The 27,614-nt window shown below is 51.2% G+C and overlaps 1 protein-coding gene across 3 annotated transcripts in view; it reads right to left on the reverse strand.

Annotated features, from left to right (window-relative positions):
- Nucleotides 1-27,614, reverse strand: part of SEMA5B (semaphorin 5B) — a 119,070-nt gene that overhangs the window by 12,899 nt on the left and 78,557 nt on the right. For all 3 annotated transcript variants that reach the window (XM_073894456.1, XM_073894470.1, XM_073894466.1), the window contains 9 exons: nucleotides 22,431-22,530; nucleotides 18,796-18,841; nucleotides 8,336-8,398; nucleotides 7,851-7,949; nucleotides 7,092-7,305; nucleotides 6,144-6,429; nucleotides 3,681-3,816; nucleotides 2,297-2,504; nucleotides 1,993-2,200 (listed from right to left, as the gene is read on the reverse strand). In XM_073894456.1, the coding sequence (XP_073750557.1) occupies nucleotides 1,993-2,200; nucleotides 2,297-2,504; nucleotides 3,681-3,816; nucleotides 6,144-6,429; nucleotides 7,092-7,305; nucleotides 7,851-7,949; nucleotides 8,336-8,398; nucleotides 18,796-18,841; nucleotides 22,431-22,530 (1,360 nt within the window). The remainder of the gene's footprint in view (nucleotides 1-1,992; nucleotides 2,201-2,296; nucleotides 2,505-3,680; nucleotides 3,817-6,143; nucleotides 6,430-7,091; nucleotides 7,306-7,850; nucleotides 7,950-8,335; nucleotides 8,399-18,795; nucleotides 18,842-22,430; nucleotides 22,531-27,614) is intronic.

Raw genomic sequence — 27,614 nt, forward strand, 5'->3', positions numbered from 1 at the left:
GCCACTTTGTGCCTTAGGCTGGGCGTGGGCCCCTGGTGAAGTCTAAAAAGTAATGGGACAGTGGGTTTGCCTTCAAGTATTTACAAGCTCCTAAAGAACAAGACCATGTGAAAAGTTTAAAAACAACATAAGAGGGGTGCCTGGGTGGCTTGGATGGTTGAGCATCTGCCTTCGGCTCAGGTTATGATCCCAGGGTCCTGGAACCAAGCCCCATGTCTGGTTCCTGGCTCAGCGGAGAGCCTGCTTCTCCCTCTGCCTCTCCCCCTTCTCATGCTCTCTCTCTCTCTGTATCTTTCTGTCTCAAATGAATAAATAAAATCTTAAAAAAAACAACAATGCAAGAGTTAAAGAACACAAGATACGGGGGAAATGCCATCAACAGAGAGCCTGTGATTTGTGCCAAGCCATTGCTGCCTGTAGTCCATGTCACAGGTGCTGAGACTGCAGAGAGCCCAGGGGGCTGCAAGGGCCCTGACATGCATTTGTGGAGATAAGAAGGGACTAAGGACACTAGCTACCATGCATGAGCACTTCATGAATAGAATTCCCAATCCTTACAACAACTCTCCCAGAATGAACTATCATTTGCTCCATCACAATTTCCTCCTATTTTCCCCTGAGGAGAAAGCTCGAAAGGATAAGTAGCTTGCTCGGGATCGTGTAGCTAGCAGATGATGGAGCTGAGGGAGAAGCCCAGGCGCGTCCAATTTGGTCACGGGAGCCCCGCGTACAATGCTCCACTGTCTCTCCCCACATGTCCACTACAGGCCCAGGTTTCTCTCTCCAGCCAGACATCCACAGCGCCAAGGGAAATGAGAGTGTTCTGGGCCCATTTCATCTTGTCCCCCTTCTCTCACCTCCACCACCCTGCAAAGTGCTCCGAGCATGGTAGGGCTTAGTACATGTTTGGTGTTTTGCTGCTGGAGCCATGTGTTGGCGCCGAGGGGAACCTGAGTGTCTGCCCACTGCTCTCCCTTTCTTCCTCCCTGGCTGCCACACTGTGACCATCCAGCCTCCTCCCCGGCCCTCCGGCCCTCTGCCCAGTGCCCGGCACACCCCACAGGAGCTGGAGGACGACCCTTGGCAGCAGGGGTACCATTTGTCTCTCAGTTCTCAAGGACAGATGGGCACGGCCAGGAGGCTTCTGTGTTGCAAAGGCCACAGGAGGCAATGTGGCTGTGACTATGCCAGCTTAGGCAGCTTTTGATTATCTCAAAAATGAGGGGGCACAGCTCAGAGGAGCTTCACATGGTAGGAATCGGAGATACATTTCCATTTGGCTTTGGAATAGGCTTTTGTATTCCCCCTGAGATGCCAGTGCCATTATTGCCAAACTCGTGAATCCACTTGAAGCTAAGGTCTCAGCAGCAGTTGGGAAGCAAATACAACCAACAGCTCCACATGGTTCCTCATCTCCACCAGACCCAAGCCAGGCCTCTCTGCCTCTTCTAAGTCAGGAAGGAAGAAAAGCAAAAATCTGGTGCTGACTCAGAGCATCGTCTCCTAGCTCCCCTCGCATCTGGGTAGTAAGTCCTGTGGTTTCAAAGATAAAGACCTTTCTCTGAATTAAAGGGACTGAGATGCAATCAAGTAAGCTAGAGATGGCTGGCAGGCCCTAGTTTTGGGGTTGACAAAAGGGATAGCAACAGCCCCCTCATTTGCTAAAGCACACACTTCCCCCAGGCAATGATAAGTGGTTTATGCAGACCGTCCCAATTAACCTTTACAAAAACCCTGCAGATATTTTATGACAAGGAAACCAAGGTTCAGCGAGGTGAAGTGACTTGTCCAAAGGCAAACAACTGGAGACTGTGCCGGGATGCCACTCCAGGTGGCTTCAGAGCTCTGTCTCATGAGAGCCACCTCCGAGGTGCGATTGGCGGGCACAAGCCTGGAGGGGGCCAGGGGCCCGCCCTCCCCCCCCCCCCCACACCGCCCCCCCCCCCCCCCCCCCCGTCCCGCTCCCGCGGCCCCCCCACCCCGCCCGCTTACCCCTGGCTGCGGTAGGCACTGCACCTCTCCAGCGGGACACGCAGCACGCCGTCGCTCAGCCCCACGAAGAGTGCGCGGGCGCTGTGCAGGATGCGCAGGCTGCGCAGGGGCTCGCGGCGCCCGGGGGGCAGGACGTGCAGCTCCTCCAGATAGCAGCCGCGGAGGCTGCGGCTCGCCGTGGACAGTGCCTTCAGGATGGTGCCTGACTCTGGAGGGGTCGGACGAGGCGGGCCTTGAAGGCCCAGCCCCGCCCCGCCCCTCAACCTCCTCCCCACCGGGGCCAGGCTGGGCGGCGAAGGCTCACCAGTGCCGATGTAGAGCACGTGGTAGAGCGTGTCCTTGGCCTGCACCAGGTCCACCACGAGGTGTGAGAAGCGCACGCTGTCCTGGGTGACACAGGGCTCGGGTGTCACCGGCTGCACAGCCTCGCTCATCAGGAACAGACGCTGCGCGTCCTGCAGGCTGCGCTCCGTCAGGTTCTCGTTGGGGCCCACCTCTGGCAGAGTGCCGCACTACCGCGGGAAGGGGTAGGGTCACACGTGCCCAGCTGCCGGGCTGCCCAGTCCCCCATCCCTCTCCTTCCTCATCATGACCCAGGCGGCCACGGGCAGGTCGTGATTACCTGATCCCGGCCCCCCACCCCCAACATCCCCGCTGCGTTCCCTGCAACCCCTTGGCGGGGGGGGGGGGGGGGGGGGGGGAGCCCCCAAAAAAAAAAGGGGAAAGGAGGCTAGAAGAGGGGGAGGGGGGACCTGCGGAGGATGGTGAAGGGGGGGCGGGGGAGATGAAAAAGGGGCTGGGTTATCTAAAAATGAATCATTTGAGTGTGGATAACAAGTGTGGTGTGATTTTATACTGTTGCTGGAGGTGCTCCTCCCCCATGTTGGGCCACAACCTGCCTTCCCTCTCTTGTGTTCCTACCAGCTCAAAGTTCTTATGCCTTCCAAAGCGAAGCTGGAGGGCCACTACCATTTATGGAGCATTTACTACATTCCAGGCACTGTGTCAGGTGCATATTTAACCCTTGCAGTTATCTTTGAGGTCAAGAGTATCATCCCTAGTACCAGACAAGGGTAAAGAGACTCCGGGAGTTGGGTGACTTGACCCAGGTCAAGGTCACACAGAGGGAGAGCTATATCTGGGTCAGGATGATCCCACTGCAAAGTCTGAGGTCTTCCCATGCTCCATACTGCCCCGTGGGCAGGAAGTTGATGGATTTGAAGGTTGACCGTCATTAGCTTCCTTTGCCTCAGGGCTCTTTCCTCTTCTCCAGCATAGCACCAGGGGATGCTCACATCATCCATGGCTGGGCCCTGACCACTCCTGTCACTCAGACCCTCCAGGAATTAATACCCAGGCTAGGTAGACTGCAAGCAAACTCCAGCTAAAATCCCTCAGTTCTGACCAGACAGCTTGTGAGTGCTCTCCTAGTTTCCTATATTGAGTCTCCCTGGAGGTGTGAAGTCACATTTAGAGATGGCTCAGAGCAGGCTCCCTTGCTCTGCATCCCACCCACTCTCCCGTTCTCACTCCACCGTCTTAGAGAACTATCGCAGGCCTCACAGATGGGTGCAGACCAGCTGGGACAGGTTTGGTGTTTGTGCTAAGCAGCTGGGAATCAGCTGGGGGGCTGGTCATCTAGGGAAAGCTGGTCTGTGAGAAGAGGGAAAGGGGAGGAGAAGCTATACCTGGAAGTTGGGGATGGGGTTAGCGATGGGGAGCCAGGCAGCCCTGGGGTTCTCCTGGTAGCGAAATGGGCCATTAAAAGCCTGGGAAATGGCACTGAGGTTGAAGGCGCAGACAGCAGAAGCAGCGATACTGTTTCTGAAAGACAAGAGGTGGTGGGGTGCTGCCCTCCCTGCGGGCCTTGGTCCCTTAAGCCCCACAGCCGGCCGTCCAGGCACTATGTGCGGCACAGCTCCGAGGCTTGCTGAGGACCTAGCACAAGCCCGGTGCTTTCCACACGGAAGGAGGGTGCGATCCTCACACTCTGGAAACTCTGGGAAAGGCCCACGGATGAGAAGCCCTGGGGGATCATTCTGTGTTACTTCCTCATCCCTTTCCCTTCTCCAGCAGGAGGGTCAAATAAAGTTAGTGTTTTTCAAACATTTAGTCCAGAGCCCACTGTCAGAAATATACTTCATATTACAACTCCAAATAATACGCCCCCAAGCACACACATCTGTAAAGAATTTTCATGAAACAATACCCTTACTAAATGTATTATACTCCACTATTTTTATTCCATTCTATTCTGCTTTCTTCATTTTATTTTACTTTTCAAGCTGGTTATCAAACCACTGATTCATGCTGCACAGCCCACAACACCCTGAGCCGGATGACCTCTTAAGACCCGTTCAGTCCTGGGATCAGGTGTCTCTATGAGTCTGATGTGAACAGGTCACAGAGCCCATACCATGCAGCCAAATGTTTCCAGTTCTACTCTCGGCATTTAGATCCTCTCCCAAATGTGTCCATCACCCTCCCTGCCCTTTCTGCCTGGCCTCAGCCCCCATCGCTCTGGCTGGACGCTGCACTGATCTCGTGGCTGGCCTTCCTACAGCCTGTCCAGCCTCCTTGAATCCATCCTCCACAGAGCAGCCACAGGGAACAGTTCAAAATGCGCATCCAAGCTGGTCTCTGGCCAGCTTCACGCCCTTCAATAATTTCTCCTTGCTCTTAGAATCAAGATCAAAACCCTTGAGCAGTCTGTAAGGACGTAATTCTTCCCATCCTAGCTCCTCAGCCTCCTCTCCTGTTTCTCCTCTTCCTCACCCTCCAGGCTCCTGCCACACTGGTCTCCGTTAAGTTCCTCAAACATTTCTGTCTTCCCACTCCAAAGCTCTGTGTGTGTTCTTCCCTCGGGCTGGAATGCTCCTCTCCCCTAGTTAACTCCCACTCATCCAGTAGATGTCACTTCCTACAGGAAGCCTTCCCTGACCACTACCCCTCCATACTGGTAGAGGCTTCCCTGCACACTGCCCTTTCCCTTTGTAGCATTTATCACAGTTAAAATTGGGTGTTTAATAACCACTACTTCTAGAAGGAAAGCTCCTTAAGGGCAAAGCCAGGTCTGCTTTTGCTCACTGGCACCCCTGCTTCCCTCCCTTCCCCACCGTGACAAGCACCTGGCATGGAGAAGGCACATAATACAGAAGCTATTTCCAATCCATACCAATGTCATCATGTCCCCCGATGCCTCTCCAGCAGCTCCTGCCCCTTGCTCATGACTGCCCACTATCTTGTGCTGACTGCCTGGCTGGTCATTAATTCCTGGCTGTCGGCTCATGGCCTGCGTGGGCTGCAATGGATGGGTGTCCCCCGGCCTTGGATGGCCTCTCTGCTCCTGTTTCCCCATTTTGCTCTCATCCCTGTCCCTCCTCTCAGACTGTGCTTCCTATAGCTAGCATGGCCCTCCTCCAGTCCCCGCTACCTGGGGCCCAGCGTCAGCACACAGCACTCTAGGCTCATATGTTTCCGAGGTCCTCACAAAGAACTTCGCCCAGCATCCTGTACAACAAACGTGTTCCTCGGTCTCTGCTGCCCGTTCAGCATTTTGTACGTGAAATCACCTGATTGGGTCAGCCCTTACACAGGAGGAGGTGGGGGGAGGGGGCCTCGTGAGCTCCATGAGGGCTACCCTTCCTTACATACACCCAGGAAACAAAAGGGGCTCTGAATCCCAGCCTGTGTCTCCCAGTGCCGTCAGGACTGCCGGGAGGCTCTGCTGGTTAGGTTGAGCAGGACCATAGAGTCCTGAGGTTGGAAGGGACTGGAGAGAATTCTCTCTGAGCTTGCCCGTAGAGGGCTGCTCCTGGACCCCTCCCGGGGCTGCCATCACCTCATCCAAGGCAGGCTATTTTCCTTTCACCACAGCAATTTCTTCCTGCACAGAGCCATAATCCAGCTCTGTTTACTTTCTTCAGATCTGACCTTGGCCTGCCCTTCACAGCAATCCAGAACAAGTGCTTACCCCTCCAGAGGCAGCAAGCCACAGCAAGTTAGGAGTGTGTGATGTGTGAGCAAGTTTACCCTAAAGACCGGCTGCACTCCCCATTTTACAGAAGGAGAAACAGGGGCCCAGAGAGGGACCTGCCCATGCCCACCAGTCCACGAGGCAGGGATGGGACAGCAGAGGGCCAGGGACTCACACGTTGGTAGTGAAGACCCCGTAGATGAGGTCCTGCTCAGGCAGGTGGAAGGCACTCTGCAGCTCATTGTAGTAGAAGGGGACCTCGCCTGGGCGGGAGCAGTTGAGCCGGGCCTTCATGAACGTGGTCCATGTGTCCTCCAGTAGGAAGCGGCCCCCCACGTCGTTCTTGCATACTCGGGCCACCCGAGAGTACACGGTGCGTCCACAGTCATGCTCCACCGCGTTCTCCCGCAGGAAGAAGTATGCAAACAGCCCAATATCGTAGGCTGCCACAAAGTTTGGCTCTGGGGGGCAGGAGAGGAACAAAGGGGTGGGTGGGGTGGGTCGGAAGGGGACAGAGTTGACTTCCGTTTTCCCAGATGGGCATCCGGACACCCTTGGACAGTTTGCTGACTGGGAGGCTCTAACTCATCTTGTTCCCACCTCCACTGTGAAGTTACAGTAATAGTTAATATGTGCTACTGAGCACTCACTGCCTACCAGACATTATTAGAAGTACTTTCTGTGATCCTCGTAACAACCTACGAGGTAAGTACTATGATTATCCTCTGATTACAGATGAGAACATTATGGCAGAGAGAGGTCAAGTACTTGCTCAAGGCCACAGGCCAATCAGTAGAGAAGCAGGAATTCAGCTCCAAGGGAAAGGAAACTACTACCACCCTCTCCCAACCTCTTCTTTCCTATAACCTCTCCTCCTAATGAATTCCCAACTCTTCCTCTGCCCTCATCGCTTCCCCTCCATTTGTTCTGGGTACATCTGTGATTTCATCTGGAGTCCATCTCCAGTGTACTCCAGTCCTTGGGCAAACATCTGCCGGATTCTGGGCCTCCTGAGGAAGCCAGTGTGATCCCTTTCAGAGGGGGGGCAGGAAGGAGGATTGGTAGGGCTCAGGGTAGGCTGGCTGGCAGGAGAGCCCCCACCCCCGGGGCCGTGCCCCCTTACCATTGAGCCACTTGGAGTTATACTGGGCGGTGCGAAGTGGTGGCCCGCTGCCTAGGCTGCGGTAGATGGCAGGGTCCCGCCCTGAGAAGTCAATGACGGTGGCCGCGTACAGCTCCCCCTGAGAGGAGATGACAGCTGTGGAGTTGTGGCGTGGGTCGTAGGGGCAGCGGGCCACACCATTGATCTTCTCTATGGTCCGGCTGAGGTTCCCCACCTGGGGACGACGGGGAGATAGGGGCACTTTTCCCTGAGACCCAGGCGCTGCCTGTTCTCCCCCGCCCCCCTGAAACCCAGAGTTTGCTTCCTTCTGGGTCCCTGGTGTCTCTGAGCCTCTCCCTGTCTCCAACCTCCTCCTCACTTCCCCCCGCTCACAGTCCCTCTGAGGGAGCTGCCATCATGGAGGGAGGAGGTTGTGCCAGGAGCTCCATCAGCCTCTGTTCCCTGCACCCTCCCCCCCAGTCAGGACCCTCCAAGGTGAGGTTGACTGATAAAATACAGCAGACCCAGTTACATTTGAATTTTGATGAATGATGACTAATTGTTTAGCATAAGTATGTCCCAAAGCTTGCGTGGGATATACTTACGCTAAAATATAATTTGCTGTTTATCTGAAATTAAATTTAACTGGGAATTCTTTTCTGTTTTCGGGGTTTTTTGTTTTTACTAAATTTGGCTACCCCACTCCAAGGCTGTGTGGTGCCTGGGTGAGAGAACCTCTCCATGCCCTCTTTAGTCTGCCTTACCCTGAGGGGGCCCCACCTGTCTGCTGGAGCACACCGGGGAAAAGGCGTTGGTCCCGCACATGAACACTTTCCGGCCAGTGACAATCAGGACTCGCATGTAGTTCTGACACTCCTCCTAAAGCAATAGTGATAGAGAAGTAAGAGAGGGACAAGGGCACCACATGTGGGGCTGGGTGTCTTCCTTCACACCACTGCACCACAAACATTTGAGAACACCCCCCTCTGTCCCCGATGTGCCCTGATCTGAAGTTCAGGTTGCCTCTGTAGACATCCCCTCCCCTCACACATCCTCCCAACCCCCAGGCCAACCTGCTGCGTCATTGCCAACCCCGATGCTGAGCGCTGCATCCTTACCTGCACCCAGAGCTCCCCCGTCCCTGCACCTGCAGGCTGGGCCTCTCCCACAGGCAGCCCTGTACCCACATGGTGCCCCTCCATCCCCACAACCATAAGCCTCTTGCCAGCTCTAAGCCAGGCCCCTGGACCACGGGAGCCACATACCTCAGTCTTCCCTTTGCTTTGGCAGGAGCGGCGTGTGTCCTCGTTGGAGGCCCACTCCGTGGCCTATAGGAGGGGCACACAGACATCACACCCTGCGCCGCTCACCGCCGGGCAGGAAGCAGTCAGGGTTGGGAGGGGACCAGATGCTGGGGAAGGGTCAATGACAGCCAGCAGGGTAAGGGCCCCCCTCACTACATCCACGTGGACTCAGAGGCCTGCCAGATCTCCTTACTCAGAGACCCTAAGGAGGAATGACCCCTCAATCCAACACCGTCCCCACCTGCTTGGGTCAGGGAGGCCAGCAGTAACAATGTCTTCATGCTGAACTATCCCCATGCAGCTCTGTCCTGGGACCTCCCCATCTTTCCTCCCCCAGGTCAGCCAGGGAGCTGGAAGTGGCCAAGAAGGACCTTCAGGACCACCCCAGACCGAGTGGAAGATGGAAAACGTGCCTCCATTATGTGCCAGATGTCCCTCAAATGAGTGGGAGGCAGGGAGGGAGGAAAGGCTAGATTTGCAAACCTTAGAGACAGATCTATTTAATTTTCCCACTATTATCCTGCAAAATGGTTTGTTTGTTTGTTTGTTTGTTTGTTTTCCCTCCTTAACGGTGAAGAAACTCAGATTCTGTGTGACTTGCTGCTGCCATGTGGTAGAGCAAGGACTGGAACCCACATTCTTGATTCAAAGGCTCTGTGTGTTTTTTCTCTTTATCCCACTGTCTCAGAACCTTGGGCTTCCCATTTTGTAATTGCTACCCCTCCCTGACGCTGTGCTGTCTGCTTCCCTTGTAGCATGACTCACGCTCTATCGTGGGGTGCACCTGCTGCGTCATTGCCCACCCCGATGAGCCCTGCATCCTTACCTGCACCCAGCTTTCACTCAGGGACTCGTGTTCCCAAGTGTCCATGACATTAGGAGAGGGCTGGTCCCCACCTAGGAACCCCCCTTCCTCTTCACCTATTTTGTCTCTACTCTCTCACACCCCTCCCAGCCTCTGAAGAGCAACTGCAGGGGGAGCACTACCCTCCATGTCCAGGCAATGTCAACAGCCCTGGTGTGTGGCTCGTTATAGATTTCTGGGTCACATGTATAAACAAGAACTGCCTACCTGTCCTGGGAGAGGGAGCCCTGAGCAAGCAGATCTTCTATCCAAATGGGAAACAACAACAACAAAAAAGCCAACCTGCTTTTAATTTCTCACAAAGCTCCTCCTAGCCATGAAGTCCCTGCCTGCAGAGCTCCAGGGCCGGGATGTGGGAGAACGGTGCTGGGGGAGGAAGCTGCAGGCAGCTGTCCACCCACAGCTCCAAGATGGCTGCTTTGTGGGGCAGAGGGAAGGCTGACTCTGGCAGAGCCTGGATTCAGGAGCGGGGGGGGGGGGGGGGGGGGGGACGACAAGTTGCTCACGTCTCCATCAGCCCTCTGAGCAGGCTGGGCTCCTCCTGCCACGCCAGGCCTGGAGCTCAGGCAGGCCTCTGCTCCTGGACCTTGGAGGGCAAAGGACCCCTGGCATCTGGCCTCAGAGCCATGGGGTTTATCTGGACAGGAACAATGGAGGCATTGTGATCCTCAGGACCCCATCAGCTCCCTGGCTGAGTCTGATGTGAGAGGAAAGAGGGACAGAAACAAGCAACTCTGGGGCCCCTGGGGCCGACAAGAGCAATGGCCCACAGACACTGCAGAGGGCTGGGCGTGAAGGTCCAGACTGTGGGTGGCTGCGGAGGGATGGGGGCTGGTGGGCAAAGGGGTCTTGCTCATAAGGGGATGCGAGTTCCACTGGCTGGGTCAGTGAGACAGTTGTGCATAATCAAAAGCAGTTCAAGTTCCCCTGAGCTGAATACCCAGACAGGCACTGTGCCGCGGACTTGACAGCACCTCTCTCTTGGATCCTCACCACCAGTGAAACATGTAGACTTTTGCTCATTTTACAGGTGAGGAAAATGAAGCTCAGAGAAGTTGAGCAATTCACCCAAGGTCACAAAGCTAATAAGCAACAAGCCTAAGATGCAAACCCAGACAGTTAACATCAGAGCTGAGCTCTCTCTGTTACATCCTGCAGCTTCTCACAGTGAATAGATCTCTCAAGCCCAAAGTTAGAACATATGGCCTGAAAAGGATATGTATATTTAAAATGGTAACAGCACAGAACAGGCTCGTTTGAGTCATTTTTAAAATTTTTATTTTATTTCAAAAATTATTTATATCCAAGTAATGATGTACAGAGTTGAAAAAGTCAAATGATATGAAAAAATTATTAAAAAAAAAACAACCAGCAACCCACTCCTCCTCCACTCCAATCCCATTTCCTAAGGACAACCACTTTCAATGCTTTTAGCTTTTTCTCTGTGTGTGTTTGTTTTAATAGAATTTCTTTTAATTGAATTGAATTTTTTAATCCTGTTTCTCAAAAATATGTATCAATCTCAGACTTTCTCTTCTGACTTCCTGATATGGAGGTAAAGATTTTTCCCAATCACCCATCCCGTTCTCCCCCACCCCAAAGCACACATACATTTCCCTTCTCCCCATCCTCCCATTGTGATTATGTAATATTAAGTACTTAAAATGTTAATATAATTATTTTTAAATTAAAATCAACATTGGTATTTACATTATTATGAATATATAAAAATTGTTCACGACTACCAACCAGTACCCTGTATTTCGCTGAATATAAAAGTTGGTTGTAATATGAAACACCAAGGAAGAAAATACACTGCCAGTCAAATCGTTATTACTTAAATTTTTAATGTAAACTTATCGAAAGTGCTCTTATTTAGACATACAATTTTTATCATCTATCAATCTTGTGTGTACAAAAAAGAAAAATGGAAACAAGCCCAATTAAGTATTCTTAAACCTTCTTGAATTCAGTTTGCCTCTTCTGAGTCACTTTTCAGTTGTCAGTTAGTGCTCATTTGTTTTGTTATGTTTGCTTGCTTTAGAGGATCATTTTTTTGAACCACTCAGGGCTTCAGTGATGCAGCAATTCTTAAAGCGTATTCCACTCTGGTCTCCAGAATTTTCTTCTGAGCTATGGATCCCATTCTGCAAGTTTGGATGCTGGTACTTCTTGGTCTTACCAGAAGGTGTCCACAGAAGGTTTTCCAAAAAATCAGGACTCATATTCCCCCCTCTTATGATCCTAAAATGGTTTGTGGCCTGAATGTTAATGGGTTGCTGTTATCAGAATAATGACCAAGTTCACACCTGTATAGGCGAGGACAACTCAATCAGGACAGCAGTCTGGTTGACGGTGACTAAGACGCCATCAACTGAAAGACATGGCCTGATTTCAGACTCATTAAAATGTCAAAATGTGCATCTAAGAATCCATAAAATAATGCCTATTCTGATGAGGTTTCCTCCTTGACCGAGTTTTTGTCTTTCCTGGACTGAATAATGGCTTGATTTTCTTCATTTGCTTGTTTTGCAACGTATGTACCATTAATTTTTTCCCAAATGTCCAACAGGTGTTACAAATCCATCTCATTATCATTTACTAACTGTAAACACGAATGGCTCTGATCATCCATTCGTTCCTGTCCTCTCCCTCCTGCCCCAGCCTCCAGGCTCCTGTCCCAGTGTGGACTGGTTGCTCCTCGGGCCTCCTATTTGGTTGTTATCCTGGGACTTACCTTCTCTCCTTTCCTTTTTGCTAAATCCCATGTTTCCCATTTTTTTGATTTACTTGCTTATTTTGGTGAAACACATCTCCAGTATCCTCCTAAGAAAAGGAACAAGGTAGATCAATTTTTTAAAACTTTTTATTTATTCATTTAAGTAATCTCTACACCCAACATGGGGCTCAAACTCACGACCCCGAGATCGAGAGCCACATGCTCTTCTGAGCCAGCCAGGCGCCCCATGGTAGTTCAATTCTTTAAAATTCTTGCATGTTTGATTCATTCTATCTTCATACTTGATTGATAGCTTTGATACAGAGTTCTAGGTTGGAAATAATCTTCACTCAGAATTTTAAAGGCATTTATTCTTCCAATGTCTCCTAGATTCCAGTGTTGCTATGAGAAGTCTGATGTAATTCTTTTTTTTTTTTTTTTTTTTTGAGGTCGGGATGGAGAGGGAGAGAATCTTAAGCAGGCTCCACGCTCAGCATGGAGCCAGATGAAGGGCTGGTTCTCATGACCCTGAGATCATGACCTGAGCCGAAATCAAGAGCTAGATGCTTAACTGACTGAACCACCCAGGCACCCCACAGTTTGATGTAATTCTTATTCCCCAACTTTTCTAAGGACCATTTTCTTTTTCTTTAGACTCTAGAAGCATTTTGGATCTTCTCTTTCATAACAATATCCTGAATTTCACACTGATGTACCTTAGTGCGTGTCCCTTTTGGGAACCCATTCAGCCCTTTCAATGTGAAGACTCATCCTCTTCTTATGTAATTAGATATTCTTATGTAATTTCATCTTTAATCTCTTCCTCATCTTTTCCCCTGTTCTCTTTTCTGTAGCTCATTAATCCAGTCAACTGTTGGCCCTTGTGTGTTGATCCTCTAATTTTCTGTTATTTCTCCCCGGTTCTTAGTTTCTTGGTTTTTTGTTGTTGTTGTTGTTCTAATTTCTGGGAGATTTTTCTTCAACCTCATTTTTTAATCCTTCAATTCAATTTTTATTCCCCAATCACATTTTTAATTTCCATAGTTTTAATTTATTGTTTTATAAAACAGTACATTTTTATATCTCAGAAGATTCCATTCTTTTTTTCTAATTAATTTTTTTAAATGTTTTCTTATATTTCTCTTATTGTCCCTGTTTTCTTACGGGTTTCTTCATTCTATTTGCTTGTTTGATTTGATCTTTCTCTTTCACTTTAGAGGCTTTCCTGATAGGTCTGGTGATTTTGGGCTATTTCTTTATATTTAAAAATAAATCAACTAGCCATTTCCCACTGAAAGGAACCGGCCTCTTAGAGTAATGGCTGATTCCAGGTCTGGGGTTAGGAAATGTACAACAAGGTGAGTCTGGAACATCTCCTCACACCTCACACCGAACAGCAAGGATGCAACCAAAGGCAACCAGGGTCATCATGTCAAAGGACCCAGGAACCAACTTGAAGAGGCCCCCTACTGGCAGAGATGGATAGTCATGAAAGATAACTGCAATGGACTGAAACACAGCAACAATGTTTAAAGCCGTTTTGAGTTTGTAATAATAATAAAATAATAAAATTAACTGATCATCATTGACAGATTGAGCATTGACAGACACTAGCAAAACAGCTCATTCTTTGAAACGTGGTAAAGAAAGAAAGAGTATCAAACATTTATCCTGCCTTTCCTATATGACTATATGGTTGGGTAACCAAATAGGAGATGAGAAGTTTTTCTTTGTAGAAGTCCAGCTCATACATTGTAACACCTACAGAATTAATGGATCTGGGAAACAATCGTCAATGGCTGCTAACATTGGAAAAAAACAGAATACTATGTGCATCCTAAAAAAGTACACAATAACACCTACGAAGTGAGCAATCTTGCTGGAATCTAAACTGAATAAAGTCTTTAGATCTAGCAATCAATTTACAAATGATACAGAGAATAGAGGAAAATGGAAAAATGTACCACTTGGATTGCAATCAGCAAAATCCAGAGTATAGGGCAAATGACCAGGTTTCTTCAATAAATAAATCACACAGAAAGAGAAAGAAGAGAAACACTGTTTTAGCCCCATACCCCATTAGTGTTCTTTAGCTTTCTTGGAGTCTTAAATTTGGAGACTCACCAGTTAGCTCTTTAGAGAAAGGGTCTTAGTCTCCCTTTGTTGGGGGAGGGGTAAAATGGATGAAGGGATTGCTATGTGGGATGGGATAGGAGCCCTGGGTTCCAACCTCTCAATTTAGACAATTTCAATGATTTCCCCCTCTTATCTTTATACCCCATCCTCACATTCCTCAATACCTAACATCGCAATTTCTGAGCCCTTCTGGGGGGTTCAGCTTACTTCTCTGGCATATTTTCCTCTGTAAACTGTTGTGCTCTCCTAAATCAGTTATGACTGTCCATCCACGTTCCATCTCCCTAAAATGTTGTTTAATCTCTTCTCCATCGAAGTCTCTCTGTCATTGCGGAGCTGAACCTTTAAAAATTCCTCACCGTCATTTTAGTGGGTTTTTGTGAAGAAGTGGAGATAGACATGTGTGATCAATCAATCTGCCATGCATAAAGCTTTAAACTAGGACTGTCCCAGAAATTCCAGTATGGCAATCTCTAGAAACTGCATGGTTTTCTGCTATGGGGGAGAACAGGTGAGTTGGCCAGGAATTGGAGAAATCTCCTTGCAGACTCAGCACCTCCCCTGGATGCCAGTGACAATGGCTCAACATTAAAACATCTTCTGAGCATTAAGTCCACCATTCAGCAGAGGTTAGATTTCAAATAACTTGAGAGCCACCAGACTAGCTTGGAGAGTGTAGAGATAACTGGAAGAGAGCTCAGAATCAGCTTCATTGTCTGCCAAGGCCCAACAAAGCCCCACATGCGTCCTGACTCGTATGTGCAGAACGGTCTGTGTTTCTCCACTTTCAGGACATCTGGTAGCCCAAGATCCCCCTAAATCCATTGCAATTAGGCCTCCGGTCACCTCATCCCCTGGAAGCCCTCTGGCAAAGGTCAGAAAATTGCCAAATCCAAGTTAGCTCATCACACGGCATCCCCCTGACACTCTTGACCACTGGTCACCTTTTCTCTCCCCAAACCAGTTTAAGTTAAACTGATAAATAACCATCACAGATGAGCTGATTTGACTTCCCTTCCCTGTCTACAAGCATGAGTACACACACACACACACACACACACACACACACACAGCCCTCTGTGCTGCTTCACGTGTCTCCCCTCCCTTTAGTGTTTGGAGAATTGGGGAGGAGGCTCAGCATTTCGATTTTCCTGAAGGAATAGTCGTTTACATAAATTGTTTAATAGGGGTTAGGTACTTAGAAGTCCTTTTAATGGACGCTGGTTTGCATAAACTGTATTTAGATTTTTCTTTATTTCAATTAACAATAAAGCCTTGAGCTTTAAGTTTGGTTAAATCCTACCTTGGGGCCAGTGGGAGGATCAGTTGGCTGTAAAGGAGAGTTAGAACCATGCATACCCGCGGGCAGTATGGAGAGTAGAGGAAGGTGGGGGGGGGGGGGGGGGCTGGGCCCTACCTCCTCCCGTGGGCAGTGGTCAGCTCCATTTTAGCACTCGGTTGCCCTGAGCCACTTGTGATAGCAGATGCTGCAGACTGAAAGCTTATGAGCAGAGACCCAAAGTCCCAGAAAGGGCAGTGGAAGCCACTTGCTGAGGTCAGGCTTCTGTGGTCAAAAGTCATGGCTTTTTCAGCAGGCCAGATGACAGACCAGGGGACTGGAGGCCGGGGTTCACCCCCAGCCTCTCCAGGGAATGCTAGACAGCCCACTCCAACCTCTCTCCCTCTCTCCGCTTTGTGGCCAGGTGGTTCCCACTACGGTGGGGATGTGCGCATGAAACGTATTTATTCCTCTCCTTAGTTCTGTTGTGGAGAATCCACTCTGGACTCCTGAGCTCAGGCCCCAAAGAGATATCCTGGGAAGGTGGTAAAACCAATTCCTGGTCCACCTGTGGCTGATTGGCAGCGCCCTTCAGAGAAGCTGCTGAAGTTGAGCCCCTGCCCCCACTGTGAGCCCCCAGTGTGAGTTATGGGAGTGGCATTCAGATATCTTCCTAGGGCAGGGCAAGATCAACACAGAGAGGGATGAGCCCAACGCCAGGCCTCATCGGCAAGTCAGAGAGTCCTAACATCTGATCAGGTGTGGGACCTGGGACCGACGGGCAGGCTGTCAAGGACACCTGGGGTGCCAAACCAGCTGGGCAGCACCTACAGAAACGATACTGAGCTCCTAGAGCACTGGTTCCTAAATTTGGCTGCACACTGGAATCACCTGTGATTTAAAAATCCCAGTGCCCAGCTGTACCTCGTCCAATCAAGTCAGAATCTCTGAGGGTGGAACCCAGGCATCAGTGTGTTTTAAGTATCTCCCGGTGATTCTAGTGGGCCACCAAGGGTGAACCACTGCCACGAGCCAGGCTAGCTCCATCCCCAACCTGATTTATGCTACCCAGCTCTGGAAGGCAGAAACCTAGATGGCACCCTCGGGGGCCAAGGCTTTGGCTAAGCCCTCTGGGGCTGCTAACTTCCCCAACTCTAGGGGTCACCTTCATGCAGAAGACTGTGCCAGGTGCGCCCTGGAGCTGTTTGATGTTGTAACCCTGTGTGTTTCTGTCCCCTGAAGATCTTCCTCCTTCTCTCCAACCCATTCCACTGCCTTAGTTCAATTTTCCCCACCCCTCACCTGGGCTATTGCAGTTGCCCCCTAACCGGCTCCTCCACTAATCCATTCCCTGCACCAGGCCAGGTGATCTAAACGCCAAAACTGGTCATGCCACTTCTCTGCTTAAAACCCTTTAGTGACCCCCGTTGCCTTCAAAATAAAATATAGACTCCTCTGCTCAGCAGTGAAGACCCTCTGCAGTACGGCCCCTCCCTTTCCCCCGGGGGCCTCACCTCCTGCTCCTTTCCCACTCACGCCCCATGATCCTGCACACTGGGCCCCTCAGCGCTCCATGCTATCTCACACCTCTGTGTTCCCCCGTCAGCTGCCTGGCAAACCCCCATCCTTCGAGCTCCAGCCCAAGGGTAGCTTTCGGAGAAGTCTTTGCTGACCAAGCGGAGCCTGATGGGTTCCTAGCACCTCTGGGCCATCGCTGAATCTAGCATTCACCCCGCCTGCCTGCTTCCCACCGCATTGCTTTTATTTCTGTGCTTCTGTTTCTCCTTCTCTCTTTGACTGCTTTACTGCTCCTAGAAGACTTTGATTTGCAGACCTTGGGAACCAAGGAAGCCAACTATCTGAGCTCAGGGCAGGGCCCCTGGATCCACTCCCTCCCACCCACTTTGAACCAACCACCTCTGCACCAACTTTCCCCAGGCCCTGACCTGCTGTGCTTGGCATCTTGGCTTCATTTTCTGTGGATGTCACATGGTAAGTAAGTTCTGGATGGGATGCTTGTGACCAAGCTGGCAGTCCACCGGATGCTGCTATAGCCCAGACCCCAGGACCATGCCACAGAAATCCCATCCAGTACCGGGAACCATTTGTAATCTTCTCTGCTTATTCCTGAGGCCAGTGACTAAGCCTGATTGACCTTTGGATCTCAAATGCCTAGTACCATGCCTGGGACTAAACCCAGGTTTCAGAAGGTACTCAATAACTGTTTATCGGGTGGGTGGTTGGATGAATGGATGGCAGGTTGGCTGCTTAAGGTAAGGACTGGAGGATAGACAGACCCATAAACAGATGAATGGCATTTTCCTTTCAATTTATTCTAGTTCCTCTGGGCCCCTCCCTTCTGATGGTCGGAACGTTTCTGCTCCGTTATACCTCCCCTCTGGCAACCAGCTGCAATGGTCCCTGTGGATATACACCCGGGTGCAGCTAGAAGAAACCAGACCAGAATGTCACAACTGCTCACTAGGGAGGCATCCCCTTCCCCAAATGCCCTTTGCGGTGAAACCCTATACCGAACAGCCTAGCGCCTGACCACCTCCTTCAACCATTCTGTACTAAGGTCCGATGCAGCACTCATGGTCTTGTCTTGGCAACACATGAGCTCGGGAGGTCAGAGCCTCTGCTTGTCTTATAGCCCCTTCCCACCCCCACTCCCCAGTTCTGATGCAATAAACACGCAAGCCTCCCAGAACACAAGAACTGAGTCTTTCCCCTCATTGAGGAAGAGATGGGCTTCTTTTCTCTAGAATGTTCTGCCTCTGCAGAGGTGATTTGGCATCTGTTTCTCAAGCTGGGATAAATGTTCTGGATCAAGGAGTCCCATTAAAATGCCTCCCAGAGCACTTAGGGAATTATGCTTGGGGAATCCTTCTTGGCAGCAGATAATAAATCAATCACAGCTCAGTGAAAATGCTGAGTTAGAATGGGATCACTCAGGCCAAGCTAAGAAAGGAACCAGGGATACCCTTTCTCTTGAGGCCAAAACTCAGACCTCCGTGTAGGACTTAGAAGGACCAACCATTCCAGTTTGCCCAGTACTGTCCCAGATGTAGCACCATAATTCCTGTACCCTGGGACCCCTCATTCCCAGGCAAACAGGGCCAGCTGGTCACCTGCGCCCAGGTGCTCCTTCCCTCCTGCATTGTGCAGACGAACTGCACAATGCAGGAGCCCCATGTGTGCCTCCGTGTTTATGTGACCACAACCCCACTTGCAGCCACCTTCCCAGCAGTTACCTGGAAGCCAGCCTGAGTCCATGCCCATGGGGTTCCTGGTTTTGCTCCTAAAGGCTGAATTCTGAATCTTGCTTCCTGGGCTACCCCAGCCCCAGCTCCCAAATACCAGGGAAATCACAGAAAAGGGAAGGGGAGGGGACGGCGGGGAGGGAAGGCAGGCAAATGTACCTGAAGGAGGGAAACATTGGCAAGGCTGAGTCTGAAGAGGTAGTTCCTGTGAAAACAGAGACAAAAATCATAAGTCAGGCTTCCTGGCTCCTGCTCTGTGGGGGGCTGGGTGCAGACGGTGGAGGGCCTATGGTGGGCCAACCCAGGGAGAGCTTCATCTCCACTGGCTCTTTTAACCTTCCAGCAACCCCGGGAGTAGAGAGAGAAAACTTCATTTACAGATGAGGAAACAGGTGGGATTAATGTCCGAGTCGCAGAGACAGTAAGTGAAGGAGTTGGGATTAAACGGCAGACTTGTCTACTCCCGAACCCCACACTGTCTCTGCAACCGCCCCCCCCCCCCCCCCCCGCCGGCTGTGCTGGTAGGACCACCACCATCTTCCCAGCCAGGGAGCCCACTTCTGGTAAACTTGAAGCCTCATGGAGGCTCCTGCAGGAACCTAAACAAGCCATCTCCTTCCTTCCACCCCGAACCACTCCGCTCCTCAGACAGGCCAGCCATCTCTCACGACATGGCGCCTCTGGCCCCTCCAAGGCCTGTCTGCCTCCTCATCTCCTGCAGGGACTCTGGGTCTGCCCTTCCCACAGCCACTCCCTGGACCACCGTGTCTCCTCTTGCCCAAATCACCACCTCCATCTCCTCCCGATTCCTGTCCTGCGCCATCCAGCCCACACAGGGCTGCCAGCTTCATCTGCCTCAAACGCTGTTTCCATCACATCAGCCGGCTGCTCAAAAACCTTAAATAAGGAAATAGGTCCACACAAAAACCTGCACATATGTTTATAGCAGCTTTATTCACAATTGCCCAAACTTGGAAGCAACCAAGAGGCCTTTCAGCAGGTGAGCGGATAAATAAACTGCAGTGTTTCCAGGTAATAGAATATTCCTCAGAGCAAAAAAGAAGTGAGCTATCAAGCCATGAAGACATGGAGGAAACTTAGATGCATAATACTAAGTGAAAGAAGCCAATCTGAAAAGGCTACATACTGTATGATTCCAGCTATATGATATTCCGGAAAAGGCAAAACTATGGAGACAGTGAAAGATCAGTGCTTGTGGGGTGGGAGGATGAACAGGTGCAGCACGGAGGATTTTTAGGGCAGTAACTACTCTAGGACACCATAATGGTGGTACATATCATTATACCTTTGTGCAAACCCACAGAATGTAGACCAAGAGACCATAACGCTGACTGCAGACTTTGGGTGATAATGACGTGTCAGCGTGCTTCTTCAATTGCAACAAATGGACCCCTCTGGTGGGGGAGGCTACGCATGCGTGGGAGCAGGAGGTATGGGGGAAACATCTGTACCTTCCCGTCAAGTTTGTTGTGACCCTAGAACTGCTCTAAAAATAACAGCGTTAATGTTTAAAAGCCCTTAGATAACAGTGGTGATCTGTTAACCACCCCTTGGGGACTCACAGCAGCCGGCGGGGAGGACACCGCTCTGCCTGGACTCTGGAGCTACAAGGCCACTATGACCAGGCACGGACTTGGAGGGTGACAGGGCCACTGCCGGCTCACGGAGTAGACCCTGCGGCAGAGGCAGGGAGAATTCCCGCTCGGCTACCTGCTGGGAACCTTCTGGGAGCCTCAGTGTCTGCATCTGTGAAATGGAGAAAAGGCATGCCTGTCTTTCTCATTTCACAGGCCTGTGGAGACGAGGGAATGGTGTGATGCGTGTTAAGAGGCCTTATTAATGTCAAGCAGATGTAAAGTCTTGGATTTCCCTAAGAATTTTCTTTCTTTCCTTCTAATATCTTCTTTTGGCCATTTCTCTTTTGGTTCCTGAGGTGTTTAGGAATAAGTGCTTTAGAACTTTCTGGTCTCCCTCAGCTGTACTGAGAAGAGCATTGGGGAGAAAGGTTGTGGCCAGCAGGAGAAGGGGGGCGCTGCTGAATGAATCCAGGGGCCTGAAGGAGACACCCCCACCTGAAGGTTTCTCTTCCCCAGCTCTGGCACCAGGCCCAGTCTCCACTTAGCTTCTTCGTTGTCCTGGGGCTGGGCAGGCCTCACGGGGTGACCTTGGCTCCAGGCCTCTGCTGGACCTCCCCAGCCCCTGCCCTGCAGAGCTTCCCCTCCTCCTCCGTCCTGGCCTGAGGACAGATGGGCTCGGGCTCTGCCCCAGCTGTCTGCTCAGGTAATGCAGGCATCTGCTTACAGCTTTAAAAAATTAGGGGAAACATTGCATCACTTTATTAATTTTTATCCCATCAAAAATCATTCATCACAGCATCGCAGTCTGCTCTTCTGGGAGATGAAAACAGAGAGAAATCTCCCCAGCCTGACCTGCCCCTAAATCCCTTACGGAACAAGGCAGGTATACAGGAATGAAAAATATCCCCAGCCTGAATTCCAGAGACCCAGGGGGTCAGAAAGAATGGGGGAAACGTCTGGAAGAAGAAAAGGAGGAAGGAAAGTGACCTAGAGAAAGGGGGAGAAGAAACTGAGGACTCACTTCATTTGCTGTGAGGGCTGCAATGGACCAAGTGCAGGCCTGACTTTCCCTGTCTCTGAGGGCACAGCCAGGCTCACGGTGGGCCCCCCCCCATGTGGGGAAGCCCCAGAATGGATGAGAAAGAGCCCTGTGAACACAGGCGGGTGGCCTGACCCTGCTGAGCCTCAGCTTGCTAGTCCGTACAATGGGAATAATCACAGACCGCCCTGCCTGGGGCGGATGTGAAGACGAGGTGATTTATTACATGCCTCATTTACTCCATGTTGTAGGTGCTTTACTGCGTATATGGTACTCTGTTGTCATCTTGTTAAGTGATCTCGGGAAGCTCCCCTCATCCTCTCCTGTTCCTTGCCTCTTCATGTTTAAGTCCAGGGCAGGTGGATTAGACTAGTGATTTTCAAAACCTGAGAGTCGTCACACTCACCTGGAGGGTTGGCTAAACCACATTGCTGGCCCCACCGCCAGAGCTTCGGATTCAGCAGGCTTGGGGTGGAGCCCAAGAATTTGCATTTCTAACAAGTTCCCAGGTGCTGTTGGTCCTGCTGGTCCAGGGACCACTCTTTGAGACCCACTGGAGTAAACATCTCTAAGCTCCCTTCCCTACTAGAGTTGATGGTCCATGATTTTATGAGAACTATCTCCCTCTCTTCCACTCCAAAACATCTCCACAAGTCCTCCCTAGATCCAGAACAGTGGGGTTCAACAAGATCAGGCAACACAGAGGGAAGTGACGGGCTTCACAGGAGAAGTTGGCGGCCTGAGTCCGCATCCCCAGTGCAGGCAGCCAGCCAGCCAGCAGGGGGCTCCTGGGCACCTTCTCTGCATGGAGCTCCCAGGCAGGCCGTTGACTGGGCAGTCCTGGCAGCAGGGTAGGGACAGGAGGTAGAAGGTGGCCCGCAGGTGTTCTGCTCTCAGTAACTACCAGCCACGAAGGAATATGGCTTGCTGAGATCTGGAGGTCTAGAGCTCACCGCCCCCCCCACTCCCCACCCTTGCTCCAACTAATGCTTCCTTTTGTGGGAGACAAACATTCAGATACAGAAAGGGTCTGGCAGAGAGGAACCCTGGCCCAAGACGAGGATCTGCCCATAGTGGGCTCATCCCAAATAATATTCCCTCCACCCAGTTCTAAGCACACTGCCACTCGTGGCACCAACCCTCCTACACCTCATTACCTGGCTCCCACGATGAGCTGGTTCCTGGAGGGATCCAGAGCAAGCTGGGAGAAATCTCGTGCTCCGGGGTACGTGAAGTTAAAGACCCACGGCCTCAGATCTGGTGGAGGGACAGACAAGCATTCTGGTTACTGCTGCACCAGCATCCAACCCCAGAATGGAAGGGGGAAAGTAAGGATGAAGTCAGGGAGCAATGAGGCAGGGACACCCCCGAGACGTGGGTTCCACCTGCCCCCTCTGTGAGCAGCCAGCTGGGGGACAGGGAGTGGGGGTGTTGTCGTTGTCCCTGCTATGTTCCCTAGTTCAGAGAAGGGCTCCACCTGACCCCTAGCCATCCAAAGGGAAAACTGTAATCATCCTTGAGCCCCCCAGACTCTCAGCAGCACTTAAAAACACTCCCAAATCCCGACTGTTCCACCTCCAAGAAATCCATCCCTCTTGCCCTCTGCACCCACTCCCATTCCAAGCTACTATCGTCTCTTGCTTGGACTGGTGCCAAGAGCATCTTATCTAGCCCGGCTTCCACTCCTGCCCCTCCGGTCCACTTCCTACAAGGCAACCAGAGTGATCTTTCTAAAATGCAAATCTGGTCAATGTCACTCTCCAGCTTAGAACCCTTTAATAGCTCCCAGTTGCCCCGAGGAAAAGTTGCAACTCCTGTGGAGGCCTTTGGGTTCTGGACTCACTGTCTTCCCAGTTCCAATGCCTGGCACATTAACTATTTAGTGATCCACTGAGACTCAGAATGATGCTTCATCTTTTACATTCCCCCTCAAACTACCACCCCAGCCACACTAACCTAGAACACTGTGCAGATCTCTCCCACCAAAGCCTGCAAACCTTTGCCCTTTGGTGCTCCCTCAATGGAACAGTCCTGTTCACCGCCCACCCCCACCTGCCTCCCCTGACTCCCCCAAGGCAGGGTAAGGTCTCTACTTTACTGCCATCAAAGCCCCCATCTTGTTGGGGGGTCTAGCCCCATTGTTTTCCCTGGGGGGTACGGAAGATCTTGCTTCTTAGATCTATAGGCTCTGCCCAGCACCTGGAAGGAGTTGAGTGAATACATGAGTAATCCTCAACTCCCTTCTATATGCAAAGGATCAAGTTTTCAGACAAGGCTCCACGGAGGTGGGAGAAATGCGACATGGAGGGTCAGTGTCTATCATTGTCTCCAAGGAAGGCCAAAGCCTACCATGGGAATTGGGGGGGCAGAGACCTCACAGCCCTCTGGATGGGTGGGCAGTGGTCTGAGGAGGGTATGCCTGGAGCACAGTGCCTAGCTGACCTTCCCTCTTTCCCTCCCACTGGACACCCCCTTCTCGCATCCTGGTCCACGGCCTCCTTAACAGCTCCCCTCAGCCACGGCCTCATGGGCGGGAGGGAACTGATCAATAATGAGGGAGCCGTGGGGCAGAGAACTTTATGTCAATGGGGATAAAGATGAGGAAGAAATGTGAGGCCCTGGGCTGTCTCCCCACAGCGCATTAGCAACTGGCTCACAGAAGGTCCGGACGAGTGTGCGTGCGTGTGTGTGTGTGTGTGTGTGTGTGTGTGTGTGTGTGAGCGCGTGCGCGCGCGCGCGCGTGTGTGTGTAACCCAAGGGAAATAAATCATTGCGCATTATCCCTCCACTACAGAGTAAAAGCAGCCCTTCATTTCTGCACGATAGGCAAACACTTAATCACTCCCTGGAGAACTCGAGGTTTTGTGAGCTGGATGTTTTTCAGAAAACTGATATGCACGATTAAAAAAAAAAAAACAGAAGAAAGAAACTCTGCAGCAAAATGTAGCAAACCCCTTGGGTCTGCCTCTGCCCTCAGCAGGTGACTACAGGTTAGTGGCATCTGAGCAATATCGATATAAGGAATAGATCTGGAGTCCAGTAGGCTGGGCCACCCTCAGAAGTCCTGGCAGAATAGTATACTACCTTAGAGACTAAGCCAAGGGTCCACCTCCTCCAGGAAGACTTCCTGGATTATAATCTCTCCACCCTGCTTTTATTTTGTTCCATACTCTCTCTACCTTGTCTGTTCCATTCACACTGTATGTTTTTGTCACTCTGAACGTGCTCAAGTCTCTTTTCTGTGTGTGGGGGGCGGATATAAGGGGCTTGCCTGCCCATCAGACTGAGTGCTCCCCAACAGTAGCAACTGGGTCATACTTCAGTTCTCTTCTTCCCCTCCGACGGGGATCTTCCCAGATGTGGACAGCTGAACAGGGGAAGAGGGGGTGTGACTGGAGTGCAGCAAGCCAGGAGAAACTCTGTCTGGGGACTTCTCAGCCTGGTCTTCACTCAGGCCCTTTCCTGGGGCAGGGAGGGGAAGGGAAGATGAAACCGGGCAGGAGGGGGGATGGCTGGCAATGGAGGGAGGGGCAGGGGTAGGAGTGGAGGGTGGCAGCCACTTCCAGTTTCTGTCCCTCTCCCCTAGCCCCAAAGGGACCACCGACAAGGGCAAGGGGAAAGGGGCGAGGGGGGAGAGATGCAGGCGGGTGCGGCACATTGATCCTGGGGGAGCGGTCTCGGGAAGGGAGCCAGCTTCCTCTTATTAAACAGACAAACAGGACCAGAGGGAAGGCTGTCTTTAAAACACCAATCACGTTCTGAGAGCTCTGTGTGCAGTGAAGGCTTCGGACGGCAACTTTAAGAGAAAAATGACATTCTCCATGACGCGCCTGTGATTTTTAATTATAGTCAATTCAATTACCCACTTTGTGGATTAACCACTGTCAGTGTTAACTCCATACTGGCTTCTCCCTGCCTCCTAGAAATTCCATGCTGTGACAGAAGGAAGAATGTGCAGACCAAAGACAAACACAGGTGGGCCCCCCTTAAAAAAAAACCCGTAGGAGAAAATTTGACCTTACAAAATGGAAAAATGCCTGTCAGATTTTGCAACCGGTATGTTCCTCTAGGGTATTTAGGGGTTACTCACAGATCAGTCAGGTGTCAGAGGAGCAGGAAACTCACAGCTACAGGGTTGGAAGCCTACTGATCAGTCAGAAATAAAATGTAACATCTGAGGGGATCCTGGAAGCTGTGGGCTGGCGTTGGGCTGGGTCATGTGGCAACTTCTCTGGAATGCAGCATCACCCAGAACACAGTCAGTCACCTAACATGAACTGAGTCCCTCGTTGTGTGCTCAACAGTACTAAAAGATGTGAGGAGACAAGAGATCCAGTTCTGGTCCAGGACCAACTGCGCTGGGGAACCAAAGGGTGTGACCTCTAAGGAACAAGAGATATTCCAACACCCAAAATGAGCTCTCACTCTCCTCTGAAGTCCCACAGCACCCAGCTCTGTCCCTGGTGTCAAGTAGGGCTCAATAAAAAATTTGGTGAATGGATAGGAAAACTCAAAGCTGTCAGAGTAGAGCACTGGGTGGCTTGAGGGCAGGCCAGGAAGGCTGGGGAGGAAATGCAGAGATGATGCTTCTCTCCAGGGCTGTCAGTCTGGGATGACGGACCATCTCTGCTTGCTGGGGCAAAGGGGATTCCTTAGTTATTCTATGTCAATCGGGGCCTCATTCCTCCATGCAGAAAGAGGGTGGGCGGGAAGTTAGTTTCGTTCAAGTGATACACACCTGCAGATTAAAAATGGTGTCAAGGGGAAAAAAAATGGTGTCGAGAAAGCCAGGCACTCAAGGAACACACCTTCCACCTCTCTACTACCCCCACTCCCTCCCCAGTTCGCTCCAGTACAGACCAGCCTGGCAGGGCTGGGGGGTTGGGGGGTGGGGACAGAATTCCCCGGCTCTCCTTCCATTGTCCCTGCCCCCAGAACCAGCCAGGCCAACTGTGTCCCCCAGCAAGGCCCCTGAAAGGAAATTGTCCATCAGGAGCTGCCACGGCTCGTCCAACAAGAGGACAGCCGTCAGAATCCCACCACTTCCATCCCCTGCTTGGTCCTTCCCTTCAGTGACAGCCACCAGAACCCTGGGAGCCATCAGAAGTCTGAGAGTGTACGCGTGTTTTGTAGGCTTAAGGACATTGCTAATTTACTTTAATCCACTTAAGCCTTCAAAGCCTTGGATCCCAGCTCAAACAAGACAGCACTGAACTCAGAAGACAGCTGCAAATTCTCCTCCCCAAGACAGGAGCCAGCCCACAGCTGGGAATGCCACCCTTCTAAACCACCCCAGCCTCCCCACCTTGCCACCCCCAACTCCTATCCATACCACCCCTCCCTCCCCCCAAATCCCATGCCAGCCTCAGACTTTTGCATTTATTTTTCTGCTCTGGTTTCCGTCTTGCCCCTCTCGATTAGCTGTGTGGAATCCCAGAGGATGGCTTCTCAACCTCCTGCCCGGGGGGACCTGAAGGTGGAGCGCCCATCACTCTGCCAGGGGGACTAGAAAGAGCACTTGGATGCCTGACGTTAAGGCCTGCCCCTGACAAGATTCTCCATACCTCAGCCCTCCCATTTGTTAAAGGAGATTGACCATCCTTGCCCTACCTCCCTGCCACGGTTATTGTGATGTGGAAATTCGGCAGGTGTTTATCAGACTTAAGAACCTGGGGACCCCTGAAGCTGCATCTGCAGAATCCAGTGTGACCTGCCGTGCAGGTGATGGATCCGGAAGTGTTGACGTGATCATGGCCCCACCAGGGAGCCCCAAACTGGCCACCAGGTCACGGGAGAACATCCGGGATGCTCCAGTATTTGTGTTTTGTTTTGGATTTAGATTATCATCGAATATAAATATTAATTTTAGAAACTCTTACTGAGAATTTACAGACCCCTCAGAATATGTCCAGTGATTCACAAATCCCAGTTTGGGAAATACTTTAATAGGACATCTCATGCCCTCCCTTGACAGACAAAGGGAGTTATTAGTCATCAAGTTCCCCTTCCCTGTGGGTTCCCAGGGCCCCGAAGACAGGCATCCCTGCAACTGTCTTAGAGCAGCAGGAAGTTTCCAGAGATCTCCAGGCACTTCCAAAGAGTGAGTCATCTCCATTCTGCCTCCCAGGGGAGCTATGAAACAGAGCTCACGCTTCCAGAGGAGCTAGAGCTGGGATGGCCAACAAACTCTCGCCCACTCCACCCAGGGCACCCACAACCCCACTTCTAGCAGGAATCCCAGAGAAAGGTGCCCTCCTCCCCCAGGTGAACACAGATGAAAGCTTAAATATTAACTGTCTGGAGACTCGAATCAGAGCCCTCCGGCCCATGGCTGCCCAGCC

Source organism: Callorhinus ursinus, unplaced genomic scaffold (genome assembly GCF_003265705.2).
Source record: "Callorhinus ursinus isolate GAN/ISIS: 27379988/994484 unplaced genomic scaffold, GSC_fseal_2.0 scaffold1, whole genome shotgun sequence".
NCBI lineage: Eukaryota > Metazoa > Chordata > Mammalia > Carnivora > Otariidae > Callorhinus > Callorhinus ursinus.